The 19,708-nt window shown below is 39.1% G+C and overlaps 1 protein-coding gene across 1 annotated transcript in view; it reads right to left on the reverse strand.

The window, feature by feature from the left end:
* ATP13A4 (ATPase 13A4) overlaps window positions 1-19,708 on the reverse strand; it is a 143,536-nt gene that overhangs the window by 36,081 nt on the left and 87,747 nt on the right. Inside the window, exons 9-16 of the mRNA XM_007457594.1 lie at window positions 14,752-14,886; window positions 12,233-12,403; window positions 11,231-11,388; window positions 10,434-10,622; window positions 7,381-7,442; window positions 2,476-2,626; window positions 822-908; window positions 443-596 (exon numbers count right to left, since the gene is read on the reverse strand). Coding sequence (XP_007457656.1) covers window positions 443-596; window positions 822-908; window positions 2,476-2,626; window positions 7,381-7,442; window positions 10,434-10,622; window positions 11,231-11,388; window positions 12,233-12,403; window positions 14,752-14,886 — 1,107 coding nt within the window. The remainder of the gene's footprint in view (window positions 1-442; window positions 597-821; window positions 909-2,475; window positions 2,627-7,380; window positions 7,443-10,433; window positions 10,623-11,230; window positions 11,389-12,232; window positions 12,404-14,751; window positions 14,887-19,708) is intronic.

Genomic DNA, 19,708 nt, shown 5'->3' on the forward strand with positions numbered 1-19,708 from the left:
TGTGCTAACATAATTATACTGTGTGACAGAAAAACCAATCTGGTCACAGTGTGAAGGGTGAATTAGAGTAGGGGACACGGGGTGGGGCAGGGAACAAATTCACCAACTATGAAGTGATCCAGTGGAGGGATGATGAGGGCCTGAGGTGATGGAGTGACAGGGCCATGGATTAGCAATTGACAAGACAGAGGCACTGAGGGAGAGAGAGGAATCCAGGAAGAATCCTAAACTGGGATGGGGGAGTAGTACTTTCATTCACTGAGATGGGAAATAGAGAGAGTGAGAAAGATAAGCTTGGTTTTGGTGCCGAGTTTGAGATGCCAGTGAGTCATCCAATTGGTGATGGCCAGTAGGCAACTGGATTCATCCATCAAATGCTGAGGGGACATATGTGGGTTGGAAATACAGATTTGCCCATTGTAATATAAGTCTGTCCACTTACCTGTCTCAGGTTGGCAAAAGCTGGCCACCCTCTCCGGTGCACCTTTCATGAACGCCAGCCAGTCACCCCCCATCTCTTGGACAATGACTGTCATCCTCTGCAGCGCTGACGAGAATGGGAACTGATGCAGGATTGCAATTCCTTCCACTGGGACCTGGATGAGGGATGGGGAATGGACAGGGACACACCACATAGCTCCTAGCTCCTGGAAATTACTCCTTTCCCAATCCTTAGCTTAGCAAATAAGGGAAACAAGGTCTCGCCAATTTTCACATGTGGAATTCAAAGAAGACACATCTCTGAGCTTTCAAAATTGTGGGCCTGCCAGGACTTTCCTTCTGAGCTGGGTTTTGTGGGGTGGAGAGCAGGCAAGGCTTACCTGGCTGGCTGTTTTGCAGGGCTTAACAACCATGGCACATGCCGGTGCTCCCTTGATGTGGAAATCATGCCCGGAAACCACCATTTCCTATTTCAAACAGGATGTTTCATTGTAGAGATTTCTTTCTTGTTCATCCACTAATACTGTGCTCAAACCCTTCCCTTGAGAAAATCTCAAGCCGCCTCAATGTATCCTCCTCCCTCAGCTACACGGAGGTGAACCAGACTTAATTCGCCACACACAAAAATAATGCATCGGAAATGCTAGGAACTTGAAGGGCAGACACTTCTGAATTATTCATGCAATTTCTCCTGCTTTCTCTGCTGGAAGGTGCTGCATAAAGGCTCATTCTCCATTTCTGAAGGGCTTAACTTGAAAACACTGAGCGTGAATAGCCCACACCTTACTGCCTTTTTTCTCCTGGTTCACTCTCCTGCTCTTCGCTCTCTGTCTAATTTGGATTGATGGTCCCCAGGGTACAGCAGGGCCGGGACTGTGATGTATGTGGTTAATGTTCAGTAAACACCCGGGAATTGCTATAATAAAGACCCTAAATTACAGTCAGAGGAACCTTTTACCCAAAGATGCCAAAATGCTTTATAATCATCTCGTTGAGTGGCAGAAAAAAATCTCAGAGAAGAAATTATAATCCCTACTTAAAGGTACAGAAACAGTAACCCAAGAAGGATGGAGAAAGTTACATCAGACTGCTACAGAACCATGCCCTATTAGCGTTGGAAGGGACCCTAAAGATTGTGTCCTTCAGTGGGGCTCAAACATGTATCACAGGGGTCTGGAGCTGAACCAGGCTATAGGGGGTGGAGGTGGGCTTGTAGCTAAGTAGGTGGGGATGTGTGTTCCCTAAGCTGTGCTTTTACTCCCCATTTTTCTATCTCAACCAGAGTAACTCCAACGATTTGTTTTGTGTAGGATGCTTTTGAATAAAATTCCCTTTTAAGAAAAGATTCCAGCTTTTTTGTTTTCTTTTAGGTGAACACTGCTGGTCTAATTCAATCCCCTCATTTTAAAGTTATGGAAAACCCCAACAGGAGAGATGACCTCACGAGGTGAAGGAGTCAATCAGAACAGAGCCAAGACTAGAACCGGGAGAGCCAGATTCCTCCTCCTAAACAAGGCCATTTGATCTGAAATCTACTTCAGAGTCTCAACAAAATCCCTCATGGTTTTCCTTTTCATTGTCTGGTCTTAGAGACAAAATTAATGCTAAAGTAGTAGGAATAAAACTCCTGGTAACAACGAATTATCCTAAGCATTGGGGACAGTGATGTTCCCTAATCCCCATGCTCTAGATAACTCTGAAACCAGACATGGCTCATACTACAGCTGAAAAGGGTTAGAAAACAATTATATAATAATTATACTAATACTATTGAGCTGGTAATATATTCCAGGCACAGCACCAGGCATTTTTTTTAATGCGTCCTTCCACTTAATCCTCACAATAAACCTAATATGGAAATACACTGTACAGAGGAGAAAACTGGGGCTTAGATGAGTTTGCCCCTCACTGCCATATGTACTCCATATTGGAGACCTCCCATTTTTATGAGTATTGAATAGCTATGATAACACCTGGCTTGGTCTGCCTGGCATTGAGGAAGCTTCTTAGAATCTTTGCAGAACAGAAGCTTACCCAGGTAGTAGCTTCAAACATTTTGAGGTCCAGTGGGTCTCCATGGATGGTCCCATCCAGGAGGATCAGAGAATGGCAGCTGGCCATGGCTGCATACAGTGGGCCCCATGGCAAAGCCTTGCCTGAGGCAAAGCTGTGGACTTCCTGGAAGCTAAAGGAGAAAAGGGAAAGGGCTTTAGTCTATTCCTCCAGGCCAGAATGGAGCTTCTGGAGGTGACCATCCTTTTAAAAAATAAGTTGATATGCTTTGTTACATTACATATCTACACTCTAATCTCCCCAAATGAAGAGTGCTTCATTCATCCATCGTCCTTACATAAGTTCAATGAGTATGAGAAAAAATCCTGAGGTTCTCTCAAGCTCTTTCTTCCCTCTTTTCCTTAACCTCTCTCTGGCACTGATTTAAATCCAGAGGTATAGAAAGAGCTAGAAGTATTGCCCTTAGTTCTAAGTGCGTCCACTCCCACCTGAGCTTCCAGACCACTTTATCTCTTACGCTGTGAGACAGAACAGGCTAGCTCATACTATAGCTACTTGTGTATATCTGTGTATCTCCTTCAATCTGTTCTTCAGGGCAGGGCTGTCTCTTCCATATCTCTCTCTCCAACATATCTGATGTTTGGTCCACAGTAGACAGTCAGCAAATTTAAGAGCAAATAAATGAATGAGTTGGTTACTGGAAATCTGAAAGATCATAATGGTAAAGAGATGAAATTTTTTTTTTTTTTTTTTTTGCAGTACGTGGGCCTCTCACTGTTGTGGCCTCTTCCGTTGCGGAACACAGGCTCCGGACGCGCAGGCTCAGCAGCCATGGCTCACGGGCCCAGCTGCTCCGCGGCATGTGGGATCCTCCCGAACCGGGTCACGAACCCGCGTCCCCTGCATCGGCAGGCGGACTCTCAACCACTGCGCCACCAGGGAAGCCCCAAGAAATGAAATTTTTAAAAGACATTTTGAAAAGGACACGGCATTCTCCTCTTCCACCCCGGCATCTAGGATCTATATTGCAGCCATCATCACCATTGCTTTCTGTAGAAAGTGCCCTCATCTAAAGTCTACTGAGATACAACTCAATCATCATATGCAGGGTTCTTTTAATAACTCAGAGTTGAAGTCATCAAGTTTGGCACTGGGCCTACAAAAGGATGTCCTCTGGACCTTATTGGTCAGTCCCTTCTTACATGTTTAGCACAGTAAGTGGTTCACAAGGCAGGCCGTGCTATTTGGTGGACCCTGAGCGACTGAAGGTGCTTCCTGGATTAAGGCCAAATCTGACTCTTGGAGCCAGTCAGAATCTACTTGTTCCTCCTCCTCCACATGTCAACTTCCTTCAGATCTGTGGCCAGCTTGGCTGTACCCCCTTTAATACTCCCTTCCTCTGGGATTACACAGGAACCTCTAGCTGTGCTTCCAATGTGCAGTTTCCAGACCTCTGACCTTCCTAGTTACTGTTTCTTGAAAGAATTTGTATTTTTTACTATTTACCATAGTTTGTCTTAAAACATGGTCTCCAGGATCAGACTATTATCTCTCATGATATGGACCCTGCATTTCCTTCGGTTGCTCTAGCGTTTTGTTCTTGAAAGCATATACCTCAGAATGTTAACTCGTAATTCAGCCATATTTCTTCCTGGTTTCCTCATTCAAGCTTCCTTAAGAGCTCAAAAACCTCTCGACTGAGCCTGTTGATCATATCATTATATACTGAAAGATCAAGTTATCTCAATGGTTACAATATGTCTCCGGTATTTTAGTAAACATCTAAAAGGAAGCAGTCACCATCAGTGATTAACACAGATTCTCAAGCTCACTCTGTAAAGCAAACACAGATCAGGAAAAAAGAATCTTATCTTTAAGATGGCACACAAACTGTCTTCCGTATGTAATTCTGAATACACAGTTCTGAGTTTGGGAGGATTGGGCCAGACCCTGGTTTGCACAAAAATAAATAGAACCCTCTGTCATCCCTGACCTTGAACTATTATTTGAATGTTTATGACTTATCAAGACCAGGTAGCTCAGGTAGACTTCCAATGACTTTAAAGTACCTGGCACATTAGGCAGGCCCTCTTTGGAAAAGATAAGAATTATTAGAAATGAGCTTACAGTTTACAATAAGATATTTAACAGCGACTAAGTCAGGTGCTGACTTCTTGCTTAGAATTTAATCTGTTTTCTCTTATTCTATCAATTAAATTTGTCAATTAAAAAAACTTTGGGGGAATTCCCTGGTGGTCCAGTGGTTAAAAATCCGCCTTCCAATGCAAGGGACATGGGTTCAATCCCTGGTCAGGGAACTAAGATCCCACATGCCGTGGGGCAGCTAAGACTGAGCACCGCAGCTACTGAGCCCGTGAGCTCTAGAGCCCATGTGCCACAACTAGAGAGCCCACATGCTGGAACTACTGAGCCTGCACACCACAGCTAGAGAGAAGCCTGCACACCACAACGAAGAGCCCATGTGCTGTGACTAAGACCTGATGCAGCCAAATAAATACTTTAAAAACAATTTTTAAAAACTTTTAATTGCTCTTTTAGTCATTTAGAGCCAACTTTGACCTTTTTAAAGGAGGGAAAGGAGGGAGGGGGGAAGGAGAGTGACAGTTGGATTAATCTATCAATAATCTAAATAGTATATCAATTATTTTTATTTAAATTTGACAAGTCACTTTTAGAAACAGAAAGTTTTAAAAGTTTTGTGAATAACATGATGTCAATTCAATAAGGAGAAGAGCATTCAAAAGATGGAACATATTAAGTTCACTTTAAATAAACAAACATTTATTGTGCATCTACTATGTGTGCCTGCTATAGTGCTATATGGCATTAGGGACATAAATATAAATAAGAAAAAGACTGCTCTCTGAATGCTCACATATGTGAATAAATGCATACATTTTTTATAGACACTGAAACAGGAAAATACTAAAAACAAGAAGACCAGGCATATATCCAAATCTATCTTCAAGAGAAAATGAAAAGAACTTTAGAAAGTTACCACTTGTAACAGCCTCCTTCTATAGACTAAAATGGTTAGAAGCACCAGGATTAATTTTTCAACTCCAGAAACGGGCTTGTTTATAAATAATACATTAATATGAAAATGTGTTAAACATATATAATTAAAACATTTTATAGATAAATCGTATGTCATTTGCATAATGCAGAAGAATCATGATGTACCTTTTATATATAAGATGCTTTGTGATTTAGGTTGCAAGTATGAGAGGGAACTATTTTCATTAAAAAACAAAACCTGAGCTCATGCAGCTCAATATCTAAAAAACAAACAACCCCACCAAAAAATGGGAGGAAGATCTAAGCAGACATTTCTCCAAAAAAGACATACAGATGGCTAAGTGGCACATGAAAAGATGCTCAACATCACTAATTATTAGAGAAATGCAAATCAAAGCTACAATGAGGTATCACCTCACACCGGTTAGAATGGCTATCATCAAAAAATCTACAAACAATAAATGCTGGAGAAGGTGTGGAGAAAATGGAACCCTCCTACCCTGTTGCTGGGGATGTAAATTGATACAGCCACTATGGAGAACAGCATGGAGATTCCTTAAAAAACTAAAAATAGAGCTACCATATAATCCAGCAATCCCACTCCTGGGCATATATCTGGAGAAAACCATAATTCGAAAAGACACATGCACCCCAATGTTCATTGCAGCACTATTTGCAATAGCCAGGTCACGGAAGCAACCTAAATGCCCATCGACAGATGAATGGATAAAGAAGAAGTGGTACATATATATGATGGAATATTACTCAGCCATAAAAAGGAACGAAACTGGGTCATTTGTAGGGACGTGGATGGATCTAGAGACTGTCATACAGAGTGAAGTAAGTCAGAAAGAGAAAAACTAATATTGTATGTTAATGCATATATGTGGAACCTAGAAAAATGGTACAGATGAACTGGTTTGCAGGGCAGAAATTGAGACACAGATGCAGAGAACAAACGTATGGACACCAAGGGGGGAAAGTGGCAGGGGGTGGGGTGGTGGCGTGATGAATTGGGTGATTGGGATTGACATGCATATACTGATGTGTATAAAATGGATGACTAATAAGGACCCGCTGTATAAAAAAATAAATAAAATGAAATTCAAAAGCAAAAGAAAAAAAAAAAAAGACAAAAAAAAGTAATTAAAAAAAACCTGAAATCACCTATACCTCAATTTAAAAAAAAAACCCTCAAAACCTGAATTTGTCATATGTTCGTGTTCTGATCACGCTGGAAGTTGCAGTGGGGAGAAAAAGCAGGCAGAGAAGCAAACTCAAACAAGAGAGCCCCAGCAGAGGGACATGGAAATCTTTATCACGTTAAGTTGTAAACTGCCAAAACGGAGTCCATTCTGGCCAGAAAAGAGGAGTTTCTGGCAGCCAGAAAGTAGTGTTGCCAGAACTAGAATACCAAGGAAAATGAAGTATACTAGCTGTGGTTCCACAGATGTTCCTCGTCCTGAAATTCAGTGTCTACAAGTCAGGGCAGTGTTCCTCTTAGCACGTGAAAAGGCTTCAGTTTGTACAAGGAGTGTTACCTCCTTGAAGGACAGTTTCTTGGTACTGTCCAAATGACACACACTGGCCCCGAACTAATATGCTGACAGCAAATCACATTTTAGCAAAGATTTAAATGCAGTGTCAAAACTTGCCCTTCATCTTCTGGGTTCTGTGAATGTCCCAGGGCTGGGACTGGGCTGGGGGAAGTATGCACGTTTTAGTGAGCTTTGGAAGTTGTCAAGAAGAGAAATTAAATGAAGATACTCTGGCAACTCCTGCTCACCAAAGCCAGTGCCAAAATCTTTCCATTATTAGTATTCAGGAAGAAAAACAAAGAGTTCTGGGAAAAGAGAAATGACAATGCATTTGGTCCCAAGTACTCACCCACTCCTATCACAGGGCACGACTCCCCAGAGATCCAAGCCATCCCTTGTTAAGGTACCTGTCTAAACAGAAACAAGAGCTCGGTTGACTCTGAAGATGCAGCAGCCCCACAGTGACACTGATAAGCTATGTTTTAACAGGAAAATATATGTCACAACACATGATCAAGACCAGCTCTTCAAGGAAGGACACAATAAGGTGGGTATCTGGAGTCCTGGGTGGAAGATTTGATGAACTCACAGCAGTTGTGTGACGAGCTAGCACTTAATCTCTTTGAACTTTAGTGTCCTCAGCAATAAAGGGAAGAAGACGGTACCTGCCTTACATATTTCAGAGGCTTGTTTCGAGAATTTAACAGAAGACTGAATGGATGCGAGAGTCCTTGGTAAGCCTGCTTTTAAGAGCTATAAAATGGGTGAGTCTCCACAGATATAGAGAACAGCCTCGTGGTTGCCAAGGAGGGGGGCAGTGACAGAGGGATGGATTGGGAGTTTGGGATTAACGGATGCAAACTATTATATATAGGATGGATAAAAACCAGGGTCCTACTCTATAGCACAGGGAAATATATTCAGTATCCTGTGATAAACCATAATGGAAAAGAATACGAAAAAGAATATATATATGTATAGCTGAGTCACTTTGCTGTGCAGCAGAAACTAAACACAACATTGTAAATCAACTATACTTCAATACAATTTTTTTAAAAATGGGTGAGTCCCAGCACTTATAGCAAAAGTTAAAAGTACGTCATCAGAAACAAGTAATGGAAGTAGAATTTTTCACTGTTCTAAAGAAATATTATAGTTTGCTATTCGACATCTATTTGGTAAAAAGGGGTTTGTTGGTATTTCTCTCAGTGCAGTATAGTGATGAAGAGCTTGGACTGGGCTAAAACACCAGCTGTGTGACCTGGGCCAATTATTTAATCCCCCTAAACATCAGAGCCCTTATCAGTAACATGGTCGTAATCATATTGGGTTGTTTTAAAAATTAACTGAGATACTACAAAGTGCTTAACTTAATGTCTGGCATAGAGTAAGAGCTGAGAATAATGATAATTGCTCATAATTATTACTTAATTTTTTATTCAAATTCATATCACAATTATCTTTCCCACCCCCTGTTTCCTTTTCCAAGTCCAAGGATAACTTGATCCTAGACCCAGAACATCTTTTCTTATGATGCTAGTTTGATCACGAAATAACATTGAGATGGTGGCAAGAGCCATATTAACCTTCTGTTCTTGGTAGATCTCTCTGATATTCAAGTAATTATAAAATACAGCTCGGATCCCATTAATTCTCTGCTATCAAAAACCTTCACTGTACTGTTTAATGGGTACCGAGTTTCCGTTTGGGAAGAGGGAAGAAGCCCTGGAGATGGATAGTGGTGATGGTTGCACAGAAGTGTGAATGCACTTAAAGCCACATAAAAATGGTTAAAACGGTAAATTTTATGTTATGCATCTTTTGCCACAATAAAAAAATAAATTAAGAAGATGGAAGGCAACAATAAAAAAGAAGAAAAAACACCTTCAATGGCTCCCCACTGCCTAAAGAGTATATAAAAATTTCTTAGCCATACATTTGGAGTCTACAACACCCTCTCCCGCTACTAATGTTCTGCTCTGATCAAAATCACACTCTATTGCTCTCCTTGCCCACATTCGCCTGCCTACAATGTCCTCGGGTTGTATATCTTTTCAAATTTTCTGTATATTATGATATTTGACATGTTACAAAATCTCTCTCTCTTTTAAATCTATTTTTAATTGTGAAAACGGTGGTTTACATTATATGTTATAAATAAAATTATATAAGTTTTGTGTGCACAGCCTTATAGTTCTCCTTCTGTATATCATACAGTGTGCCCACCACCAAAAGTTTAACTTAAGAAACCTTTCTGACGGACAGACTGCCTCCTTGGGGCTAGCCAATTCTTAGAGATAACCAGGGTCTCAGCCAACAACATGTCTCTGATATGCAAACTAACCAGTCAGGAGTCATACCTTCTCTATCTGACCAGATTCCCCAGGAAACAGTCTGACTTAATCACCCCAGCGCCAGCTACTAGACAACTAAAGACCATTCCTATAGCCCAAAGCCCACCAAAATCATTCACACTAGCCAATTGTCAGCTGTGTACCCTGCTCTGTCTTGCCCTTCCTGCAGAAACTCCTATAAAGGCCATAATCCAAGCACTCCCCTCACTCCTGTTTTGCTTCCTGATCAAAATCTGGCATTCCTCCTGGGGCCTTGCCTGGTGAGACACGGCTCTTCTGTCTAGGGGAACTGTGAGTAACATTAAACTTTTCTTTCAATGGCATCGATCTCTGCCTGTGGTCACTTAGTCACCTTTATAAATTAAGACCCAGGCACAAAACAGCCCTTCATTTCCATCTTACCCTCTTACAGCTCTCACCTTCAGGCCAGCAGCACACGTGTATATAGACAAAAAGAATATATTCAGGAGAAGGTAGAATAAGAGGCTGATTGGGAGTAACTGGCATGGGATCAAGGATTATTTTAAGCAATATACTGCAGATGGGAAAATATAGTAAGGGATTGACTGGGGATTTATTTTAACCAAGTCTCATAGTAAGACACAGCTAAATAAACTCTTCCTTTTTTATTCATTCATTAATTCAATGAATATTTACTGAGCACTGACTGTGTGCCAGGTAACGGTCCTAGCATTAGGGATACAGTAGTAACCGTAATAAAAGTCTTAAATTTTGTTCTTTGCATGAGGGTATTGACTACAGAGGGACAGAATGCTATTTTAATTCATTGTGTTTCATAGAATATTGGAGGTAGAAGAACCCTAAAATATTCACCTATTCCGTCCCTACTCTTCCTTCTCTAAACCCTAGAATCTGAGAGCTCAAGAGATGTATCTGTCCTAGATCACACATCCAACCAGAGACAAAACGAAGTCAGGTACCCAGTACCCACATCTAATGTTTCCTGCCTCACAAGAGTGTAAAGTACCTGTTCATGATGACAATCATAATAAAAATGTCACTGAGGATGAGAATGAAACACACATACCTTGTCAAAGCAGACAAGGTTTAATTGTCCACATACATTAATCCTCTGGGGGCTAATACAAAAGATGCCTCTCTTTTTCAGCCTCCGCTGGGCATAGATAATGCCTGTGGTCAGGGCAGCAGGTAGAGCGGGAGGAACCGCAATTGTGATGACATCAAGGGCTTTCTTCACCACCTCCTCCGGAGGTTCCTGGGAAGATAAAGTCCCTCTTTAGCTATTACAGATAAATCAACCGTGAACACTTTTATGCATATGACTTTTTTCTTCCTTTTTGTTTACTTCTTTAGGTCAAATTCCTAGAAATGATGTGAGTGGGCCAAACGTGGTTTAAAGGGTATGAACATGTTTATGGTTCTCAATATATTTTGCCAAAGTGCAATGAAAAACTTGTAACAGTTCATACTGCTACCAGCGGAGAACAATGTACCAGTTTGCCATGATCTCACCAACACTGGGTTTTATTTTAAATTCGTCGTTTAACAGCTATAAAATACTACACTATTGGAATAAACATCCTCATATTGAAGATGAAAAAATAGTGTAAGGAAAAGTCCAAGAGTAGAGGCATGTTGATATCTCAATAAACAAAGTGTTTTATCCCGCTAGATCTGATGGCTATTATGGAACTTGGTGATCAATTGCTTATATTGGGCATCTGGGAGTATATAAGCAGGTTTCAGTGTTTGGCTTTGCTTTCCCAGGTTTGAAAACTGCGCCTTATATTAAGGTCAACATGGAGAGTATAAAATATAGATGAGTGTACGTGTGCATGTAGTAAAAGAACAAAAGCTGTTTACCCCACTGAGCACATAGACGCACAAAGTATAGATCATCCCGATGGTGGCTGTCCCTACGAGGCACAGGAGGAACCTGATGGCATCCCTGTAGAGCTTAAAATTCATCGGCTTGGGGTAGAGAATAGATCTCACGAGGTCCCCCTTTGCAGTGTTGAATCCTGAAGCAGCAAACACACACCTCATACTCTCAGGATGACAAATACTACTGTTAGTGCTCCTCCAATCCTCAACACAGCCTTTGTTTTCTCTAGAGATACTTAAACAGAGCTTAAGCCCAAATGCAATTAAAGGATAATCGGCCAAATACCTAAGTGCTAGAACGGATATACCTTAGCTCTTTCAGAGCCTATTCCTCTCTGGCCTTTCTTCCTTATACTTTTAATTTCAATGCATCCCAGAGATAGGAAAGCACCATATGGGGGCAGAGCACAGCTTTTCCAAATACAGCTTCATTTTAAGGAAAGGATTTGTAAGTGTGCACGGACATGCATGCACACACGCACACACACAGAACACCTGAATTTAAATTAAATGGCCCAGTAAATACAGATGGATTCAATTTCTAATACTTTTCATCATCAAGTTTTCAGTTTCTAGTCCTGCCTGGAAAGAAGTTGAGATTAGTTCTTTGGGTTAGAATACCTAAGTTCTAGGTCCAGCTCTGCCAGTGACTGGCTTGTGTGATTCTTTTTAAACTTCACTTGAATTGTGCAGGCCCCAGCCTATTCATGTACAAAATGAGGACAGGCATCTTTGTTCTGATAATTTGATATGTGGAAATAGTTTATAAATTACAAAGCATATGAATAATAATTGTCATCAATGTTATTATTTTTACTAAAAGGTATAGGCCATAGCTCAATTCACATTTTAAATATCTATATTTACATATATGGGGTATGTCATCTAAAGACTGCTCCTTACCTAATTCATTTAAGGCACTAGACAAACTGAGTGAAAATATTTCATCAAAATAATAAAATGAAGGAGATGCTAACTAACCTGTCTGCAGTACTACTGCTTTCACGGTGCCAGAGCAAGCCCCCCTGGCCTGGATAACCTCTGTTCCACAGAAGAGGACATGCCGTTTGTAATCCGCTTCACTCTGTGTTTTCCAGGGCACAGAGCTATCCATCTTAGGTAATGGAGTTTTAGTGACCGGAATACTTTCTCCTACAGAAAACAAGCATCTCATTTTGTGAGGTGGGAGGCCTTCACTCACTTAAACATGCAAATACTAACTCATCACACAGCAGGCATTTTTTGGAGGCTGCCATGTGGCAGGAACAACCCTTGGTATAGGGGATACAAGGAGAAGCATAGTTCTTGTGTTTAAGAGGTTTGTAGTCCAGAGGGGGAGACAGCCATGGAAACAAATAAGTATAATGTCATATTATAAATACTATGAGTATTGTAAAATGAAACAGAGATGCTGAAATAGACTGGAAATAAAGATTTAGGGACTAGCAAGTTGTGGGGTCTAGGGAATGAGAGGCCATGAGAGCTATGTAGGAGCCAAAGCGTGGAAGGCCCTGCATGCACATACTTAAGCGTTTAAATGTTTTTCTATAGGCATTGGTGGCAGGAGGGAAATAGGGAGATATTCAGCTATTTGATTCAGGAGAGTACTATGACATTTACGTACAAAGAGAGTGTACTCTGTCTGCAGTACAAGGAATGAATTGAAGCCTGATGAGGTTGGAGGCTGTATATCCAGTTGAGAAAAAAATCACAAGAGTCCTGCTTAAAGAGGACAAGGTCTGAACTATGGCAACTGGCAGTAGGAGTAGAAAAGAGGCACTGGTCTTGAGAAATAAGAAATTGAGCGGCTACAAAACTTGGGGAGATTTTTATATTGGCAGATCATAGGGACAGAGGAATTCTAAATGGCTTCCTGGTTTCTGACTTGGAAGAAAGAGCAGAGGGTAGCATTAATCATCAACACAGGGATAACAGGAAGAAGGAGGAATGCCTTTTGGTCCCTGATTTGGAGATGCCTTGTGGAATGACCATGTCGAGATGCTTTGTAGGCAGTTAGATATTTATTTGGGTCTGGAGCTCAGGGGAGAGGCCTTGACCAGAGATATTTAGTCACAGGTCATCACCTTATAAACAATAATTAAAGCCACAGGAAAAGACAAGATTACTTAGGGTTCGAGTGAAAGGTGAGAAAAGGAAAGGTCCAGGACCCGTGAACAATATCAAAGATCAAAGAGGTGGAGGAAGAGGAGAAGTGTAGGAAGCTGAATGGTATTGTCAGTGGTAGAAGAACTTGGAGAGTCAGCACTGACTTGGAAAGTTAGAAGAGTGTTTTCAGAAGGAAGAGATGGTCAGAATGGGTAAATGCAGCAGATAGGCCAGTAAGATGTGAAATTTAAAGAATCCATTGGATTTGCCAATTGGGACATTCATGACCCTTGCCAGCCCACTGGGAGGGGCAGATTTCAGGGGGTTAAGTGGCAATACAAGGTGGTGAATGAGTTGTGAAAGTAACCAAATAAAGAATAAAGCTTAGAGAATAAAGCTTATTGAAGCCCTCCACCTCCATTTGTAGAAAGGACAGTATAAGATCAGGGATATGTTCCAGTATACTAGGGCCACTTTCATTAGGACAATTGTACTTGGCATTATAAAAGTCCCAGCACGAAAGGATTTTTATCAGTCTATGGATTCCCTAGAGAAAGGAACCTGACCTGTCACACCTGTTTTGTTTTGTTTTGTTTTGTAAGTTCACATAGGAGGGAGCTGTGTGCTCTTGTCTGCATTTAATGCCTTCCTGGTCTGCCAGGAGAAATAGACTTGATTTGGACTTTAATGGGAACCACAGTACTGTACATCAATACGTATTTAAAGCCTCCAATTCCATCTCTGAAAAAGGCTTTATGATTTTTTAGCTTACAGAAAGGTTGGCACAGCATCTTCTCATAAATGCATATGTGAGTAAGAACTCAAAGCGCCGTGACCTTGAGAAGTCACTTCTCTCTGAACCTCAGCTTTCATATCCATGATATGATGTCCCTCCCAGCTCCAGCATGCGATTTAAAAATGAAACACAGTTAGTCCAAAATATCCAGTGTGTACTCTGAAATTAGCAGATTTGGCAAATCCTGCCTCAACCACTTATCAACATTTTCAAACCAAGCTAGGAAGAGCCTGGTCTTGACCGGGGTGGGGCAGGGTTGGCGGGGAGGTGTTTCAGGATTTCATTAATGGTTTTCAAACCCTCCGTGTTTTTCTGAAGATGTATTTTATAGAAAAATACTAAACATAAAAGTCACAGATGATTCTGAAACATCTAATGACCTCTAAAATATTTAAAGGTAAAATGACAGGGTTGTAATATCTAACCTAGTACATAGAAAGCAGCTTTAATTTGAACTCTCAGATCCATCCAGTGCAGGACTGTTAATAAGATTTGTGGGGACAGGAAGGTCCCATAGCAACCCCAGGCTTTGCCATTATCATTCAGGGAAAACCTGGGAGAACCAGCAGAGGCTGTAAGCTAGGAGATAGAACCATACCTGTCAGCATGCCTTCATCTACCACACAGCTTCCATCTATCAGAATGGCATCACACGGCATTTGCACTTTGTTCCCCGTCAAAATTAATAGATCTCCAGGTACCAGGAAGCGTGATTCCAGCTCCTGGACTCCAGCTGAAAGTGTGAGGAGACAGAGTTGAGTCAGGTTTTTTCCCACAAAAACACAGTCCAACATCTACCTAAACTGGAAATCAATGAAAAAGCAACCAGGGCATATATAAAAAGGAAGCCATTCCTCAACATTGATTTGAAATCTGCAAACTATAAGAAAAAAAGGTACTACATTATATTACATAAAATAAAAACCTTTGTGTGGCAAAAAAAATAAATAGGAAGAAAAAAAAACTAATGACAAATTCAGAGAACATGTTTGAAACTTACGTTACAGACAAAAGATTAATACTCCTAATAAACAAAGAGTTTGAGAAAAAAGAGATTATAGCAAATGACTGTATAGCAAAATTGCTGGAGATGTTAACATATAGTTCACACACACACACACACACACACACACACACACACACACACACACTACAAGTGACAGGTGTTAAACATTTGAAAAGATATTCATTCTTACTCATAATAAGAAAATTGAAAAATCTGTCCTTCCTTTCTGCCTTCTGTCCTTCTTTCCAGTCTTCCTTTACTTCTTATCTTCCTTATTCATTCCCAAAGCCCAAAGCTATAGGGGGTTAAGCAAGACAGACATCCATGCAGGGGGCTGGGTGAAGTGGGAATGGGGGTGGCAGCACCCACCACATGGTGGAGCCTAAAATGGATGAATAGGTGCTTACATGGCCTGGTGCAGAGTGTCAGAGCCCAAAGAGGGAAACAAGGACCCCCATGGTGGCAGTGGCCTGGTGTGAGATACTGGAGTCCAAGCAGGGTGAGAAAGGCAGGATTGATACAATAACTAGATATAATGAGGCTAATGAGAGCCAGGTTTCTCACTGAAGAAAGGAAGTTACAAATAGAAACAGAAATAAAACCAGAATGAACTCTGTGGTATTGGACTAGAATTGGAGACAAGAGTGTAAAATGATGGTTTTCAATAGAGAAATAACATAGATGTGAATGTGTATGTATATAAGAATACATGCACATGTATTTGCTTGTCTTTTTTTATATGTACATGCTCTAATTCTGTTCTCTGAGAGGGCTGAGAGCAGTGAAAACCCACTAATGATGTGCACACCTAGTGCCCAAATTTTGGTGTCTAAATTTCATTTCGCTTCAAAAAAGAACTAGGGTTCTTTAAAGAAATGGCTGATTACAACACTGAGCCAAGAAAAGTACAAATAATATAAGTTAGAATGTCCTGCTATGCCACTAAGTAGGGAAGTACTCAGAGAGCAATGGGGTCAGATCAAGAAGATATCAAAGCCAATTTATGGAGCCCTCACTGCCTAAATCTGTAATAATTTGAGCATCAAAGTAATGAATAATAATAATAAACAATAACCCATCAAATAAAACAGGAGTTCATTAGTCCATAATGAAATAAGTAAATGAATAAGTAAGTGAGGAGAAAAGATAGCTTTTTCTTACAGTAAACTGACAATTAATTGTCATAGAAGGAAAGAAAATTAGAAAATCACCATTTGGCCATTATCAAAGCAATAATTAATCTAGCCAAGAAACATCAATGGATACTAAAACTAGTGGGTGAAAATTTGATGAGGGTTGTTTATTTATAAAGTCTCAAAGTATATGTCAACAAAATATTAATTAGAAAGAGAAAAAAGTAACTGTACAATAGAGAAACCTGACAGACACCATTTAATTAAGTAGTCCAAGTTAACATCACCAGTAATAGGACAAGTTTAAATTATGTACCACCTAAGAGAACATGGCATCACTTTTGTAATATTCCAGCCAAAATTGCGTAAGCTGAATTTAACTGTAAGGGAATATCTGGCAAATCCATGTTGAGGGACATTCTACAAAATAACCAAAGTGGGAAGAGTCAAGGTCGTGAAAGTCAAGGAAAGATTAAAGAGATATGGCAAACAACAGTATTCAGTGATCTTGGGTCCTTTCTTATAAAGAACATTATTAAGACAATTACAAAATTGGAATGGGACTGAGCATTCTTTGGTACTAATATCAATATTAACCACCTGATATTAATGTTTGAATTGTTGTTACATAGAAGAATGCTCGTATCTTTGAGAAATATACACTAAAGCATGTGGGAGTCATGGAGCCACTTATTTTCAAATGGTTCAAGAAAAAAGTTATTTGATCTACTGTTGTGGCTTTTCTGTATGTTGTAAATTACTTCATAGGGAAAAAGAAAAAAACAGAGAGAACCATACATGGAATAGCATTGCTCACCTATCTGATTAGAAAAATCTAAAAGTTTGTCAGTATATTCTGTTGGCAAGATTATGAGGAAACAGGTACTTTCACACATTTCTCGTATGAATGAAAACTGGTACCTTGTCTATGGAAAGAAATTTGGCAATATCTCTCCATCAAAAATACATATGCATTTATTAGTTAACTCAGCAAGTTTACTTCTCAAAATCTATGTCAAAGATAGACTGGAAAAATATGGAAAGATAAATGCACAAGGCTTTTTATTACAGCATTATTCGTTATAGTAAAAGGCTGGGAAAGAATCCTTCAACAGAGAACTTACTGAATAAACAATGGTTCCTCCATACAAGAGAGTATTACACAGCTGAAATATGAATGAAGAATATCTATATATACTGCTCTGAAAGGGTCCCTGGGAAACATCATTAAGTGTGTAGCATACACACCAGGAAATATAAGTTAAATGTGTAGGATACACCCCTGCAATCTAAAAAGCAGCAGTATATGTATATATCCTATTCTGTATATATACTATGTCACTATGAATATTATCTATAATTTGTATTTTTGAATGTAAAAATTTTTTAAATGATTTACTATTGAGAGTATGAGTACACAGGTACAGAAAGGAAGGTTAGGAAATTGACTCCCCTGAATGTCTTTTGTTTTATGGATTTAACTTTCAAATCTTATAGATATTTTATATAGTAACTACACAAACTAACACAAAAATAAATTTGAAAAGCTAACATTAAAAGTCTAAAACAATAAATGAGGTGAACCTGTTGTTTACCTAGTTGTGAACATAACTGTTTTTGGCATAACCATACAGAGAAGAATTATTTTGAGTGACTTTAAAACATATATTTTCAAGTATAATTTGTACCTCCCTCATGGTGTACCACAAACAGAGGAAAAAAAGAACTCTAAAAAAATTCTTAAATTGTTTTTAGGAATCATATTGTTGCTGGGTGTGTTGGTTTGTTACTCTGAGATTACTATGTGTAATGGGATAAAGCAAAGGAGTAATTTGTTGCTGTAATTGAGAATCAGGACTTTTGGTATGGAGAAAGGAGAACTAGAAGGACAATCAACAAAGTTAAGTTAAAAACCCTTAGTTCTAAACTTAATCTGGAAATGTCAGTATGAGCTCATAATTTACATTTATCTTTAGAATATTATTTTCTAGGTATGTCTTCTGAAAAGGCCTGGAAACAATGACTAACACCACAGAAATGAGCATTCCTAACACTCTGACTGAGGTCTCTAAGTACCATATGTAAGAGGTCTTTGGAAAATTGGATGTGTCCAGGTTTGGAGCAGGAATTGTCCAAGATGAACTTGGAATAGCTTATCATACCAGAAAGCAATACAATTTTCAAAGATTACTGGGGTCATGTCAAATGAATTCAAGAGTCAACATGAAAAGGTTCTGAAAGGCCAAAAATGGGCATTTGAACAACAAGAATAAAAACTGCAGCGGATGAAAATATACCAACCATGTTAAAATTATACATGTATAATGACACTAAAAATTTTTTAAAGCCTTTGGAAAATGCTAAAAGATCAACCCATTATTTTGAAAGCTGGTAAATAAGGAGAAATAGTCAGATATTTATCCTGAAACAAACTGAATCTCAGGGTAATGAAATGGTTAAAGAAGCGTGTCTCTCTTTATGGAAATATTCCACTTAATGTATGAAGATGGAATATATTTTAAACTCAATGAAATAATAAATCTGGGTCACGAAGATTTATGTCTGTTAATATCACAAGAAAAAGACAAATATTATGTACCTCCTATTAGAAAGACACAATACCAACTACGAAGTACTCTTGCCAAAAACTCAAGCCTCAGATCTAACCACCAATTTATAGGGAGTACAAGGAATAGAAAATCATGTTAAATTATTCCATGAGTATGCAATCAATACACTCAAGACCGTAGAAACCACAGGATAAGCCACTTACTTTCTTCAACAAAAAATTTTCAAGGAAAAAAACAGGATGTGGAGGAGGGAAAGTGTGAATTAAAATAAACTTGAAACTTAACCAATTGCAGTACATGGACTTTATTTGGATCCTGATTTGAAAATATATATTATATATCATAAATATATATTATCTATTGTATATCATATATGTCCTAAGTATATATACACATATTTGTGATTCAATTGGTGGAAATTTGAATACTGCCTGTAGAACTGATGATTTTTTTAAATTATGTTTTTGTTTTTTTTAACACCATTTCAGAAATCTCTCTTGTTCCTCCTACTTCACTGCCCTCACTCTTATGTTCTTTTTAAAGCTATGATAAAGGAATTAAAAAGGAGTCTTTATATTTTAGACCTATACTGAAATGTTTTCAAATGAAATTATATGATATCTGAAATAGTTTAAAAATAATCCAGGGTGAGGGAGGATGTAGAACTGACGAAAACACATTCAGTGACTTGATAATAATTGAGTCTGGGTGATAGGTACATAGGGTTTCATTACTGTATTCTCTCCACTATTATATGTAAAATGTTTCATCATAAAAAATTACATTTTTATGTAACTTTACATTTCAGGACATTTTTTTTTTTTTTTTTTTTTTTTTTTTTTTTGG

This window comes from Lipotes vexillifer, unplaced genomic scaffold (genome assembly GCF_000442215.2).
Source record: "Lipotes vexillifer unplaced genomic scaffold, Lipotes_vexillifer_v1.1 scaffold425, whole genome shotgun sequence".
Classification (NCBI taxonomy): domain Eukaryota; kingdom Metazoa; phylum Chordata; class Mammalia; order Artiodactyla; family Lipotidae; genus Lipotes; species Lipotes vexillifer.